This window comes from Elgaria multicarinata, chromosome 1 (assembly GCF_023053635.1).
Source record: "Elgaria multicarinata webbii isolate HBS135686 ecotype San Diego chromosome 1, rElgMul1.1.pri, whole genome shotgun sequence".
NCBI classification, from domain to species: domain Eukaryota; kingdom Metazoa; phylum Chordata; class Lepidosauria; order Squamata; family Anguidae; genus Elgaria; species Elgaria multicarinata.
In genome coordinates, this window is record NC_086171.1 from 192,143,549 (window position 1) to 192,159,648 (window position 16,100).

Sequence of the window (16,100 nt, forward strand, 5' to 3'; positions counted from 1 at the left end):
CATTTAAACCATCATGGCAGGGCCCATATGGGTGCCACCATACTTGCTTGGATGCAGGAGAAGTTCATTATACCAGGCATACATGAACAATACATGGGGAATCATGTTATGGAGCTTCGGAGGGCAATCCAAGGGAAGCAGGTCAGAAAGCCTCGCTAAATAATTTGAGTAGCATTGATTTTCTATGCTTTTCAGACATATTGTCTCAAGGTCTGTTTCCATATTGGACTGGTTTGGACATGAGGCTCGATTAACGAATATGCTACATGAATGTTATAATGCAATTTTCTGTAATGCAAGTTTGCACAACCTGGGACTCAGCAAGCCAAATGCAACCTACCAGTCACCTACAGTATCTTGCCATTGAGAACTCCCTGCCCTGTTTTTGTGGTCCGTCTCCCAAGCAGTCAATTTACTGAGTCCTTGGGATCACCATATATGTCCTGTCAGTCACATTCAGCTTGGCAGGTTGCAACCAGTGCAGACAAAATCCCGTATGATACAGCATAAGATATACCCAAACGCTCATATGCAAAAATAATAATAATAATAATAAAAATGCATAAGCTCAAAAGAAAATATACAACATGATGAATATACTGACTATGATTGATCAGAAAGAGGAGTTCCTTTTAATGAGAATATTCTGCATTTAGAAGACAACCCATCGCTTTTTTCCCTTAAATACATGGGCTCAGAACAGCGTCGTCTTCAAAAGGCATTAAAAACTAATAAAGTTGTTTGTTCATTTAGCGTAGGCACAACAACCTAATATAATGAGATATTTACAAGCTCCCAAAAGGAATTAAATGTATGTTGCGTAATCCTGTTTTTATTCTTTGAACCAAATGAAACATTACATGTGCACTTAAAATTACCCAAACAAATATTCAAAGAAGGAATTATGAATACAAAACCTTTAAAGGAGCCCTTCCATTCTAAATAATAATAACAATTTAAAAAAATACTTCTTACCCGCCTCTCCCTCTGGATCAAGGCGGGAACAACATGTGGCAATATCAAATGAAACTTTACAAAGCTGCCTTGCTCGAACATTGACGATACCATTGTCTTTATCAAAGCAGCCTTCCCAACATTGGGCCCTCCAGATGTCTTGGACTGCAACTCCCAGCATGCCTCAGCCAGACTGGACCCAGCATGCTGGGAGTTGTAGTCTAAGACATCCGGGAGAGCACAATGTTGAGGGAAGGTCGATTTACAGAAAGGCAGCCCCAAAGTAGATATGGTGAGTAACTATGCTCTGTGGGAATCCACAACACTTTCATTACACACATGTATTTTAAGCACCCCCTCTCATCTCTCTCCATCAGTGCCCACTCCCCTCACTTTTATTTATTTATATTATAACATTTATATATGTTTCCTCCAGTCAGAACTGGCTCAAGGTTTATTGCTGCCTTAGGTGAAGTGAATCCCCATACACCTTTGTATTCTTGTACGCTGAGCAACATAACATCCAAATTGGAGGTCATGTGTCCTACTTGACCATCCTTGCTCAGAAGGCATCTTACCTGAAGGGCTCTCCAGTCCAAGGTTGGTTTAAAGGTGAATAAGAGCATAGGAATCTAGGAAGATACCTGAGTCAAACCATTGGTCCATCTAGCCCAGTATTGTTGACACTGACTGGCAGTGGCTCCCCAGGGTTTCAGGCAGGATTCTTTCCTTGCCCTACCTGGAGAAGCTGGGGACTGAACCTGGGACCTTCTGCATGCTATGCAAGTGCTCTATCACACTGAGCTATGGCCCAGTGGGTGCCCTTGACATTGCCCATCAACAGTTCGCTCCTGGACAAGAGGACTGAGCAGGCACACAGCTCATCTGGTCACAGTTCCCCACTATTTTGAGACTAAGATGTACTGTACTATTTAAATTGTAGTAAATATTGCCAAATTTGCATCTATACAAATTAATTAGCATATGCAGATTTTATGAAAACCTGTGTCCTCTTTTTCTGATGACTCGTTTTTAGCTATGAGTAAGTGACCAACCTACATCCAATACAAGTTGACTGGGATACTATTTTCCCATTCATTTTTAATAACTGAACCGTAAGAACATAAGAAGAGCCTGGAGGATCAAATCAAAGTCCATGTAGTCCAGGCCCCTGTTGCCCACAAGTGACCAGCCAGATGTCCCTGGGAAACACCCCACAAGCAGTAGGGAGAAAAAGCACCACTGCAATGGCACTGTCCTCTTGTTGCTGATAATTTAGAAGCACCCTGAGGCTGGACAGCTAGTGACTATCATCACATCTTGTGGCAGCAAATTCCATACATTAAATGCACGTTGTGCAAAGAAGAACTTTTGTCTGTCCTGAATCTCCTGCCAAACAAGTTATTTGGATGACCCCAAGTTCTGTTATTATGAGAGGCAAAGAAAAACATCTCTCCATCCATTTTCACTACACCAAGCAATATTTTATAAGCCTCAATCATGTCCTTCCTTAGTTACCTTCTCTCTAAACTAGAAAATCCCCAATCCTTGCAGCCTTTCTTCATAGAAAAGATGCTCCATGACACCACTACCTCTGGTAATTCTAGTTGCCATTTTCTGCACCTTTTCAAATACTACTACTACTACTACTATTATTATTATTATTATTATTATTATTACTATTACTATTACTATTACTATTATTATTTCTATACAACCCCATAGCCAAAGCTCTCTGGGCGATTTACAACAATTTATAAACTACATTCTCAAAGAACCCAAAAGGATCCATGCAAAGATGCATTTAACATCATGTCTGCTTTGGCCTTAGCAACAGAATATACCTCAAATGACTACCTTGCTTCAGTCACAGGGGTAAGGAAGGTTTCACAGGCAGACTGCCAAAAAAATGCCGCATTATGCGTTGGATCTGACATAAGGCTTGGAGATAGATGGGCCAGATTCAAATCCAAGCTGTGTTAAATCATCATCTCTCTGGTTTCTCAGAGGGTAAAATGAGAAAAGGGCATATTGCAACTTTTTCTAGCTAGACTATTGTGGAAAGTAATCAAAATAAATTGCAGATGAAGGGCCAAATGATAAATACCCTCCTACCTTCCTCTATCCATTTTAGTTTGGTATGCACACATATTTGTGCAGAGTTAGAGAAAATCTGGCAGGAAAGCAAGGCTGATAAAAGCTTCACCGACCAGTTTTCTTGGAAATAAAAACAGCAATGCCATCTTCACATTTGTTGAGTTGAATGATATACTTTAATTATCATTTCCAGTGAGTCTTTATAGTCCTGCCAAACAACCAGAGCAATAGACAAGGGGAACTTAAGTAGGGGGTTCCAGTGATTTAAGACAGAAACAATCCAATTCTTGTTGTAGAGGGGGAATGTTTCTTTATGGCTGGTATGTCTGATGGATGAGGTTGAAATTGGAGGAGTATAAAAATGCTATAAAGCAAGCGCCCTGTACATATGCAGGAACACTCTAGATGCACATACACAGTTGGAAGCTCATTGCCTGAGAATCAGTGGTCCTGAGCTCCATTGCACAGCGTTATAGACCCTCTGAGAAAAAAACCATCCCGTAACTTATGTAGAGGCTGGAACTGCAGACACCACAAGAAAGAAAACGCATATATTGCTGGAGACTGGGAACTGTGTGTCCTAGTTCCTAGTCTCTTCCGGGCCAATGAATACAGCTTTGAAAGCCTCAATCAGAACTTGGCAAGACAAGAAAAAGAAGGTGTACCATTCTAGTATTTGGAAGAAGTGTCCGAACCATTCCCCTCATTGATTCTTTACTAAAATACTAGTTCCCATACAGATACCTGCACATTAATATGTACTATTAACAAATATTATTGCAACAGCTAAATAAACATAACTGCAATTAAAGCCTCTACTACTTCCCAAGGCAACCTGGAGTGTCAAGATTTAGGAAATGTTTAAGGGGATTGCTTAGAAAACGGTCTGACAGCCTCATCATGTTTACGTAGAAGAAAGTATGCATAGGATTACAGGCTTAGGCTGCAGACCTATCCATACTTCCCAAGGTGGCAAACCCCACTTGACATAGGGGAACTTACTCCCAAGTAAACATGTACAGGACTGGGCTGCTAATTTTTGGTGCACAGTACATCTCGCACACCCTCTGTGAATGAGCACCTGCCTGCAGGCTGCGAAGGGATGTGTTTTCAAAGTAGAAGACTGAGACAAAGAATTAGTGAGTTAGCGCATTTTATTGGTCTGGATAGCTTAGAGAACCAGAAAAAAGGAGGACAAGCAGTAGCAAAGCCTTGGGAAATTCTCCAGTAAAACAAATAATTTCCTTGTGACATGAATGAGAGGCAACTCTTGAAGCTTCGTAAGACTAGCTTTGTAAGGAGGATGCCATCCAGATCTGAGATTTTTATGCTTCAAAACGGAATGGAGTATTTTCCAGTAGCTTGGGGTAGGCATTATTCTTCTCTGGCAGCCTACCATGATCTGGTGCTGTCCAGATGTTTTGTATTTCAACTCCCGTCAACCACAGCCAATGGTTAAGAATGTTGGGAGTTGTAGTCCAAAACATCTAGAGCACACCAGGTTGGGGAAAACTGTTCTACAGAAATACTCTGGATTAAGAGGACTCCGAATTAAGAGACAATCTCACAAAATAAAGGCATCCAGCTATTGGAAATGGAAGAAAAGCAAGGGAATATGCAGGTATATTTTTAGGGGGGGTATAGTTTTGGGGAAAGCTACAGGTTGCTTGTGTAAGTAGGGAGGTGCTTTTCTGAAGGGCCTTTCAAAAGGTGGGAAATTTTCCCTAGGGTTGAGAAGACAATGTCTACTCACATGTAGAAAACAAACAGGTTTTTTTTAAAGTGGCAGGAAGATTATTTCCTAAGGAGAATGACAATTTAGTTTTGAGGAGAGAGCCAGTGGGGAAGGGGGAACTAAAAAAGTTTACTTGTGGCAGATGCCATACAATTCCAGTAATGGACTGAAAGGAAGGGGCAGAAAGCAAGAGGAGGTGGTCCCTTGGTGTGGGGAAAAGACTGCATTTTCCTGCAGAGTGGGAGTTTTCTTGACCAGGAAAGACACTTCAGGAGCTGAAGGAAGCAGGCGACCCTGCAGGTGGGCATGGGACTGGCTTGTGTATTCCCTCAAGGAGAATGGTAGGAAAATTGGAGAAATCAAGAACGGATTCAAATGAGATCAGATTTCTATGAATCCAATCTACGCATTCTGCAGCGGACCAGCTTTTTCTGAGTATCATGGACTGGCTTTTTCATTTATTTATTTATTTGTTTATTACATTTCTATCATTTACATTTCTAAATGTATTATTACATTTCTTTTACTTTGGGGGAGGCTGCACAGTTTCATTTGTTTGCAAATACACACTTGCATTAATGAGGAATTGCGCTAATCCACATTAGCACAAGTCCACATTTGCAAACAAATGAAATGCTTGTACAAAAAATCCAGTTCTGCCAATGAGCGGACAATGAAACGAAAGACGCCTGACAAGCCGCAAAACGTAGACGGAATGGATTTTAGAAAATCCGTACATCCCTAGCCAATGGGCATAGGCTCCCATGGCTGGAAAGAGCATAAGGTAGCAGTAGCTGCAAAGGAAATATCTGGGTCACATTCCCAAAGGGAATGCCTGGGAAGTGCTAATAGCTTGGCAGAAGAGAACAAGCTATGCACGGAGAAGGTCCCTGTTTCAATCCCTAGAATCTCCAGGGCTAGAAAAATTCCTGCCTGGAACTGTGGAAAGTCACTGCCAGTCAGTGTCAACAATACTAGGCTAGATGGATCAATGGTCTGATTCAATAAAAGGCATCTTTTAGTTCAACCATCAATGGGAGGCAACCTTGGATCCAGAAAGACCCAGACTTGGTAGGGGGTCATGATAATCTCCTACAAATAGTCAAAGTGCAGGGAACAGAAGGCAAGACATTACTCAAGGGAGCCTAGATGGGGCAGAGACCTATGGCAGGGATTACTTGGTTGGGACCATAAATAAGTCAGTATCAGGAAGCAGAGAATAGCGAAAGAGGAAAAGAGGATGTTATCTTGACAGGGCATGAGAAGGGCAGGCAGTAACAGCAGAGGTCAAGGAGATAGTCTCTGGGCTATTGCAGAGCGAAGGAATTATCTGAGTGCTTACTAGGGAAGCAGAGCGGTTACTCAACGAGCTGTGAAGGCTGAACAAAAGACAGGGACCTAGTGGGGAGGGGGGTCCTGATGGGACAGGGGGCTCTGAGTCTCAGTACTGGGGAAAAGGCGGGATATAAATAAATAAATAAATAAATAAATAAAGGATAGGTGGGTTTTACTTGTGCCAGGTTGTGCCACAGAAAGTGGGTAACACAATACTTCCCCCACTACCACCACCCGTGCCTTTAACAACTACAATATCAGAGTTAGAAGGCACAGAGGCCACGTACGGCTAGGAAAGAATCCTGCCTGAAACGCTGGAGAGCTGTGGCCAGCCAGTGTGGACAAGACCGGGCTAGATGGACCAATGAGTCTGTATAAGGATTAGGCACAGTGATGGGGAAGACATCACCCGTTGAAGTTCTGCCTGTCACAGAAGAGCTGCTAAAAGACCTGCCTGAAGCCCTGCCCTGGAGAGTTGCGGCCAGCCAGTGTAGACAAGACTGGGTTAGGTGACCAATGACTCAGTATAAGGTAGTATCCTATGTTGCTAAGCACAGTGATGGGAGAGAGCAGCACCCGTTGAAGTTCTGCCTGTCACAGAAGTGCTGCAAAGAAGGAAAGTGATGACCTGTGGGGTGGTGTTTGTCTTTTTAAGGGCTTTTGCAGAGTGGGCACAGAGCGTTTTAAGATGGGGGGAGATGGCAGCTCTAAAAGCAGCCGTGGTGGGCAGGGGGTCTCTTGAGGGGGGTGGGCAAATGACAAAGCCAGGGGCGCGGGGGGGGAGCGGGCGCTGAAGAAGGATGAATCCCCTGACGACTAGCCATGGTGATGAGCACTGAGGGAGGGGCAAAGGGTTACCTTGGGGGGCAGGCTGAAGAGGATGGGCAGCAGCACCAGCGGGGTGCAGAGAAGCACCAAGTAGCGGCGAATACTCCACACTTTCTTCACTAAGGCTCCCAGCGCTGCCATAACCGGACAGGCACCCAGAGGGACCGGCTTGAGAGAGACCGGCCGCGTCGCCGGGGCCCGCTGTTTTATCCCGAGAGAGGGAGGGGGAAGGGGGGGGAAGAGGCCGGACTCTTACCTGGGGGCGGCGGCACGGAGCACGGGGCTCGCAGAAGCAGCCCGCCCGTTCGACCGACTCCCACCTCCCGCTCCATCCTCAAATCCCGGCGAGAGCAGGGCAGAGGAAGCCGCGTCCTCCTCCTGGCTTAAAGCGCGGCCTCCTCGTGGCCGGCCGGCCCCCTGCAGGCAGCCGGAGATCAAGGAGGCAGCGCGAGGGTGCTGCGGCACCACGTGCAGCCCGAAGGCGCTCCACTTGGTTGCGGGCGGGCGCCGTGCGCAGAGGCCGCAAGGAGGAAACGGGATGCCAAAAGCTGGGCAGCCGCGCGTTGTGCGAGAAGGGCGCGGAGGCATTCCCTACGGCCTACGCCCCCTTGGGTACACGCACGCACACGCACACACACACCAATTCTCTGGAACACCCGCCACCCCCAAAACACGCACACAGAGATATCAACTGGGCGGATGCCATGTTGTCTAGCTGGGGAAATGTTTAATTTGGACTCGATCTTGGGACCATTCCTGCAACATACGAGGTAGGAATTCATCTCTGGCGAGGCTTCCAAACACAACAACCACCGTCTCGCGTATTCTTTCGTTTTTCCTCGTTGAGATCGTGTGTTTATGTCCTGAGACTAAAAGCAGCCGCTTTCTTCTGCCTGAGCAGGTGAATGAACTACTATATCAACAGAAGGACAGGAACTACCAAGGCGCATACAAAAAAAGGCACTGAGAATTGGCGTTTGTTTGATTGTTTGTTTGTTTATTTATTTATTACAACACTTACATACCGCTCCACATCTAAACAGGTTTCAGGAGCAGTGAACAATCAAAGGCAAAACGATAAAAGGAATAAAACACATAAAAAGGTTTTTTTTAATGTTTTATTATCCGCTTTTCATTATAAAATCATCCAGCGCATAAAACATAATAAAATCACCAATAAAACGGGAGAACACAAACAGAGATGTAAGTTTAGAAGATGTGGCAAAACAGATGTAATCAAACGTCTCAGTGAACAAATACGGTTTTTTGACATTCAATGCTGTGCTTGTGAGCTTGTCAATGAATGCCCTGCGCTGTAGAAGTTCATGAACAGAGGTGTGCAAAATTGCAGGAAAACAAGACCTATGTAAACCTGGCTCGCTCAAATTAAAATGTAAGTTAAATTAAATGAATTGTCTTTTTTTTTCATTCATTATTTTTTTAAAAAAAACTGGTGCCATATAGCTTGAACCCACATTTGGTAAGGCAGTAGGGCTGGGCCTATAGTGAGGCAGTTGCCTCAGGGGGCGGATGCTAGGGAGAGGAGAGCGATAGAGGACAGTTGTGTGTGCCATACAGCCTACTCAGGACCAGCGCCCCACCTATTTATTTATTTATTTTATTACATTTTTATACTGCCCAATAGCCGAAGCTCTCTGGATGGTTCACAAAAATTAAAAGCATGAAAAGCATAATAAAACAACCAACAGTCTAAAAAACACAAATGCAAAATACAATATAAAAAGAACAAGCAAGATAAAACCACACAGCAGAAATTGATATAGATTAAAATACAGAATTAAAACAGCAAAGTTTAAATTTAAGTTAAATTAGGTGTTAAAATTCTTAGAAAATAAAAGATCTTCAGCTGGCGACGGAAGGAATACAGTGTAGGTGCCAGGCGAACCTCTCTGGGGAGCTTATTCCACAACCGGGGTGCCACAGCAGAGAAAGCCCTCCTCCTAATAGCCACCTGCCTCACTTCCTTTGACAGGGGCTCACGGAAAAGGGCCCTTGTGGATGATCTTAAGGTCCGGGCAGGTACATATGGGAGGAGGCGTTCCTTCAAATAACCTGGCCCCAAGCCATTTAAGGCTTTGAATGTTAGTACCAGCACTTTGAATGGGGCCTGGACCTGGACTGGCAGCCAATGAAGTTGTAAAAGGACTGGCGTGATGTGGTCTCGCTGGCCAGTCCCTGTTAGTAAATGGGCTGCCCTGTTTTGTACCAGCTGAAGTTTCCGGGCCGTTTTCAAAGGCAGCCCCATGTATAACATTGCAGTAATCCAAACAAGAGGTTATTCTGCTGTTTTTAGGTTTGGACAATGTTGTTCAGATGTCTTTATTTGTTTATTTATTTATTTATTACATTTTTATATCGCCCAATAGCCGAAGCTCTCTGGGTGGTTCACAAAAATTGTTCAAGTCAGATTCAGCAGTCTGTCTGGTTGGCTTCTGTACATCAGAAGGGGGTGGATGGGCACCATCTTGTTTTTTGCCTGACCATAATGAAAGGTGAAAGATCTGACCTTTCAGCATTCCTCCCTGAAAATTCAAACATCCTATCCCCCAATTTCAATTCCAAGGGAAACATTTAATGGTGCACCTAGACCTGGATTTTGGGACTGGAGTCTAAGGTTCCAGAACCCGGGGGGGGGGGGGGGGCGGGAGCAAATGACACCCAGAGAGCAGCAGAAACAAACTCCATTCTATTCCTGTAGTCATAATGGCACTATGATTTAATTGAATTCACAATGCAAAACTGCATGATCAGAGAGAGAAACTGGCAAATAGTTTTGTTGTTCTAACATATTAAGAATGTAGAAGCAGTTGTAAAACATGGTGCAGAGGGTAAAGAGAACAGAAAGGATAGTTGTGTGATTCACAGCTGAAGTAATACACACAGGGCTGTCCTTAGGGGTGGGAGCATAGGGGTACGCAAGGGGTGTGCCCAGGCACACCCTAATGTCTCAAGCAATAAGCACCAAATTGAGGGGACCATTGAGTAGAGATTCAGAGGGGGATCCAGGTGCAGTGGGAATGGTCCTTCAGCTGTACTCTGAATATCAGAGTTTGAGGGCTTACAACCATCACAGTAGAGTTGCTTCTGAAGAGAATTGTTTACTCAAATTCTGCGCTAAAAAAAAACCTGGATTCTGCCACGTGTTTACTATGCACATTTGCATATACATATTTTCATATTTAATTTTCTTTCTGCTATTCATAGCTCAGCGTCTGACCTCTAGAAATCCTGCTCTTCCCCTGTTCTTTCCCTTCTCCTCTTTGGCTTCTGACCTGCATTGCCCTCACATTTTCAAGCCTTTCTTAACAGTCTTAAATGCCTTTTTGTTCAAACATGAAACAAGCTGAGATTCTTTGCCTGGATGCCACACCATCCCCCAAACAAATTCCCTGTTCGGGTGTTTCAAGTACAACATTGCAGAACACACACACACAATCACAATCTCTCTGTGCTTCAATGGCAGTTTCCAGCCTAATGGCACTTTGACACTGCAGTACATAAACCAATGCCATGAGAAGTGTCCCTGGACAACTTTAAATGATTCTTTTCTTCATTATTAAAATAATTGTAGATCCCACTTTTCCTTTCCTAAGCTTGGTGCGACTTATGTGTGTTCCAATCTCAGGCAATCTTTTCCCAGCCACTGACCAGACTAAAACCTGGTTGCTGTCTAAACGTGGGAAAAGCCCCGCTGTGGCTGCAGATCTGCACTGCATCAGTTATACGATGCAACCGCAGCTTTGCAGCCACCGTGGGGCTTTCCCGCAAAGCTGCAGATTGAAAAAGGGACTAACCCAAGTTTTTCAATCAAAGTGATGTCAGTACGGCTCTTCTGCCGTCTAATGTTGCTCCGGGGCCCATCCAGGAGCAGACCCCAGTGGAAGGTGACTGGCGATTGGTCGTCTTCCACTAGGAAGTGGGCAGGGGGAGGCTCCGGTACCTGGATGGCTGCAGGAAACCCCATGCTCCCTCCTCACCATCAGGATTATCCGACGCCACTGCAGGAGAGGGAAGCTGCAGGATTTCGGAGCGAGATGACACCAACTCAGCGCCGTGAACACAGCCCCCTGCTTAGCTTTCCCCTAGTGGTATTTATTTTTTTAAAGTAAGACTCAATATCCAGTCACTTGACTACACTTCTAAAGTATCCTACCAGAGCATAGCTGTAGTCACACACATGCAGTCTTAGCACTTGGTTAGCACTTTTATGGGCCCAAAACATTTCACATAATCCTTAGAACAGGAGTGGAGAATCCCAGGGCCTGGAGGGGGGCAAATCCAGCCTTTGGGGTTCCCCAGCAGCTAGCCATGCCCCCCTTCCCTTAGCGCGACCCTCTTTCCCCCTCCCACTAGTCTCTTGGTAGTAGGGATGTGCTCCGCTTCTAATCGGACCGGAGAAGCAGGAGCGGAGCAGGGGGCTTCGCCTATCCTTAAGGCGGAGGCGAAGAGGATTGGGGGGCCGGCGGAGCGTGGCGAAGAGGATCGAGGTGAAGGCGGATCCTTCGCCTTGATCTGGAGCTCTGCCGGAAAGGTAAGTGGGGTTTACCGGGCCCTGCCGCTTTCGCTGTCGCCCATGCGGCGACGGCGGCAGGGCCCGGTAACCCCCCTCCTCTCTCTTACCTGCCTCCGTCCGCGGTCCATCGGCGTCTTCAATTGAGCCCGCGGTTCCACCAGGAAATGGGTATGAATGGAAAGGGGTATGAATGGGGTGCCCGGTTTTCATAAATTCCCCAAAAATCAGGGGATGATGGGATTGCCTTGAGTCTTGGCGTGCGTGTGTATACCTCCATGAGGTGTCATGGTGCCAAACTTGAGGTTTCTAACTTTAACAGAAAAAAAGTTGTATACTTTTTTAGCTTAATGCAAGCCTATGGGGGGGGGGGGGAAACGGAGCTCTGATCCGGATCCGGAGCTCCGAGCGGAGCGGAGTGGACATAGGCGGAGTGGGGGCGGGGCGGAGCAGCCCGATCCGCAAATCGCAGATCTGGAAGTGAAGCGGAGCGGGGGGGGGGCGTGCACACCCCTACTTGGTAGTAGTTTTCCCAGCTTTTGTGCATCCCACCAGCACCACCACTCCATTCGAAAAGGTTGAAATGCCTTTCCTAAGGAATTTCACCAGGTGCTGCATGCAGGCAAATGATAGGTGCTAACATTCCCTTTTCTATGCAACGATTAAAAATACATGAGCCCTGTCCTCCTTTTCATATGGTCACCCTAGACTAATTCTGCAGTGGAGCAATATAGCAACCACTGGTGCTGTTATGCTTATGCAGGCAAAAGACTCTACCCTGCACAGGAGTGTCATGCAAGAGGCTTGGGAGAGTGCAGCGTATAGATGAAAAGGAAAGCAGGACCCCTTGGACAAACCATCCTAAGGACTAGGGGAGCAGCTATGTTTTCCTCATAAAGTACCAGTTTGACCTGCAAGCCATCGCAGAAAGGCTATGTGGAGGGTTTTCTAGAGGAATGTGGGGAGGGGGAGAGGTACTTCTATCTTCTTTGCCAAGCTAGGAAACTACTATTTGCGGACTGCTCAGCAGCAGGGCTGGTCCTGCACCCTCCATGACATTGGCAGCCATACACATGGTGTGTTTAAGGAAGGTTGGCTGGAGCCAAGGCAAGAGATTTTGGCATTAACAAAGGAGATTACTCAGCAGCTTTAGGTCATGTACACCAGACTAGTACCTGGCATGACCAAATCAACTGAAACTGCATATATTCAAAAAGCCTCAAGGCAGACGGGGTGGGGTGGGGGAATAATGTGCAAAGAGCCAGTCCTGAAATAATTTCCCACCCCTGGTTAGAGGGAATACTCTCCAGGTATAAGACAGAAAACTAGTATAATTAATAAACGTTTCACAACTTTTCTCCTCAGCCTTTGATTTAACTAATAGGAGTCGATTGTGGGACAATCTCACAGTGACAAATATTGATAAGAGACTGCTGTTCCTGATTCTGGAACTTTATACAAATACAGCTATGAGGGTAAGGGCCAGCAGAGGTGGGTGTCTATCAAAAGAAATCTGTTCAACCAAAGGAATCAAACAAGGCCGTTTGCTAGCACCCCTTCTGTTCAATCTTTACATTAACGATATTGTAAATGAGTAAAATTGCCCAGAGCACTTCCCTCCCACAGTAGGCAACCGTAAAGTTGCAATATTAATCAATGTAGATGACTTGGTACTGCTATCCATGAACAAAATCGGGCTGAAGAGAAGTCTGAACAAACTTCATGATCTCTGCCAAATGAAACAGCTCAGAACTAACTACGCTAAATCCAAGATGTTGGTCTTTGGTAAATGTCCCCCCAGATACAATTGGAAGCTAGGTGGAAATAAGATAGATCAGATTTCCTCCTTCAAATACCAGGGTGTATAGTTTGATGAGACAAGTTTTTGGAAGATTCAACTCCAGAACATTAAAATAACAGCACAGAAGACAACTCGAGTTATCCTGAAATTCTTCTACTCCAGGGCAGGCAGATTGGTGGGTCCAGCACTAAAGGTTTTTACAAAAGCAGTTGCTCAAATCCAATATGGGATTGAGATCTGGGGGGTAATTTGAAGGAGTTGGAGGTTTGTCAAAATAAGTTTCAGAGATCATTGCTGGCAGTACCTCTATGGACCTCAGCTCCCTTCCTCAGAGCAGAGACAGGTGTAGTACCTGTAGAAGCCAGGGCTCAGAAGGCAGCCCCTGTGTATTATAAGAGGGTCCTGGATATGCCAGAAGACCACCTCCAAAAGCTTTGCTTCAGGGAACAAATGAAGAAGGGTGGCTTGGCTAAATCAAGCCAAGAGTTGCTAACTTCTAAAAACCTTCTACTGGATATTTTCACCACATCAGGAGCCAAAAACAAATTGAGAGATTGCATATATGGAATAGATAACAGTCAGGATTTAAATTTAATCAAAGCGTCAAACTTTTCTTAATGGTATTATCTGTTGAAAACAGATCATGAAAGAGCTCAAAACCTACAAACCCTTACTTTTGCTTCTTTGAGAACCTCATTTACAGAATTATGCTTCCAAACCATGCCCACAGCATTCTTGGATGGCAGATATAGACATGTTACAAGAAACTTACAGTTCTGTATCTGTGATATAGGAGAGGTAGAGGATATCTCACACTATTTACTGTATTGTCACCTATACAAAATTCCCAGGGAGAAATTCCTGGGGCAGATTTTGGCATCCTTACAGGGGGAAAGTTCTATTGTGAAAATTTGCTAGTTGTCAGATTGTGACCCTTATGTTACACACAAAACAGCTTTGTTTGCTAAAGCTGCCAAACATCTTCACGCAATCACTCTGAATGCTATGGCAGGGGACTGTGCAGGCAATTTGCTTATTTGATTTCTGTTATTGAATGGTGTCATTCTGTTACTGCATGGTCTATCAAGCTGTTCGCTTTGTAATAGCTATTAGTCAAATACAATAAAATGATTTAATTGATTGAACTTTGCATAGTTGGGAAACAACTCTGTGAGATGGAGCACCCATTTCCCAGAAACACGTTCTTTTGTGTTTGTTAATGTTCTGGTGGTTTTCACCTATTGTTTTCATCAATACTTGAGAATAGTTGTGCCCTCTATTAAAACAGCCATGAGGTCTTTGTGTAAACTGTATAAATAACCCAAGTTGTATGCGCCCAATGACCTGGTTCACATATATCCATGAGTGAATTTCCCTGCAGAGTTTCTTGTTATGGCGACAGTGGCCATTTTGTGTATTTGAGCAGTGGTAGTGGTGCAATGTAGCTTGTTGTTACATGTGAACCCGGCAGGGATGGGTCATTGGGGTGGTTGGCAAGCCACCCAGAACCCATGGGCTGTTTTAGGGTTGCAGGTAGCTTGTCAACTATCACAACAATCCACTGTGCCCTGAATATTCAAAATGGTGGTCACCACCACTACCACAACAAGAATCCCCACAGGGAAATTTACCCATGATGGCTTCTTTTTACTTTTGAACTGGGCCAGTGTTTCAGCTGGTGATCAACTCCAACCATAGTTAATGGAACTATATCATCTGGGTCCTTGCTACTGGAAGCTTTGGACTCTTGGCCACCCAGAGAGAACAAATCCAAAGAGAACAGCCTTAAAGGGTGCTGGACTGTACACTGCAGTTCTGTCACTCATCCTTGCTTATTTTGCCCAGACAAGACTTAGTCTGGCTGCGTCAGTCCTCACGCTGCCATGGGTGACTGAATCGGCCTCCAAGGTGTGTGCAGCCTTCTCTGATCATTTAGCGGAAAGGATGCAGCTGGGATCTCTGTTCGCTTCATCATGTCCCCTCTCTAATTCCCACCTCAGTTGGCTAACTCTCCCAGAAGAGTTAGTGAAGCTGATGGTGATAATTATTGAGTGTCCCTGATGAATGTGATAACAGGAAGCCTATTTCCCTTCTTTCAGGGGAAACAGGAGCAAAACACACAAAGTGCTATACATTGGGTTGAATGCATTTTGAGCATTCCCCCACCTCTTGTGTTCCTAACCTGATTGCACTACTTCCTGTTATCACAAACCTCCATCAACCCTTTTCCTTCTCTCCACTCCCTAACACTTGCCCCAAACCTTTCTTTTTTTCCTTTTCCAAGAAAGTTAGACTCCGATGAACATGTTCCCCGCCTCTTTTACAAGCCCATCCCTACAGCAGGCTGAACTGTCCGTGCATATCCGTGGCCTAGTCTAAGCTAGGGATTCAACCTCCAAGAGAATTTAGCTAATTTCTCCACAGGCTCTGAAGGTTCTAATGATATCAAAGCTTGTATTTGAATGACAATTCTTCTATCAAATTATTTCCCCCAAAGTAATGAGTGTAGATGTTCATTTCTTGCATGTGTTTAATAAATTCTCAATTGTTTGAAGAAGCTTGTGGGTGAGTGTAGGTTACCAAGTTCTGCTTTGCCAAGATACACTATTGCAAAGGTCAAAAGGTCCCTGAATGAATGCCGGTCCTGAGAATGTGCACAAGTTTGTACCTGTGTCTAAAGAAGAATTTAAGGGGAACTAATGCTTTAGAAATGCCTATTTTTTATGTTTTGCTACTCAAGCTTGTTTTAAAACTTATTTGATTGAAAAGAAATAGCTTTCGAAAAGAAATACAAAGGAGAAGAAAATTTCAGAGAAATT

The 16,100-nt window shown here is 44.7% G+C and overlaps 1 protein-coding gene across 2 annotated transcripts in view; it reads right to left on the bottom strand.

Annotated features, from left to right (window-relative positions):
* The window catches only part of SLC13A3 (solute carrier family 13 member 3), a 59,545-nt gene extending 52,288 nt beyond the window's left edge, over positions 1 to 7,257 (bottom strand). Inside the window, exon 1 of one of the 2 annotated variants that reach the window (XM_063120385.1) lies at positions 7,206 to 7,257. Coding sequence is in view for 1 of the 2 variants with exons in the window: in XM_063120376.1 (XP_062976446.1) it covers positions 6,980 to 7,090 (111 nt within the window). In the remaining variant the exon portion in view is untranslated. Of the gene's footprint in view, positions 1 to 6,979; positions 7,138 to 7,205 lie in introns of those variants that run through there. The other variant, XM_063120376.1, reaches the window with a different exon arrangement.
* Positions 7,258 to 16,100: the final 8,843 nt, after the last annotated feature.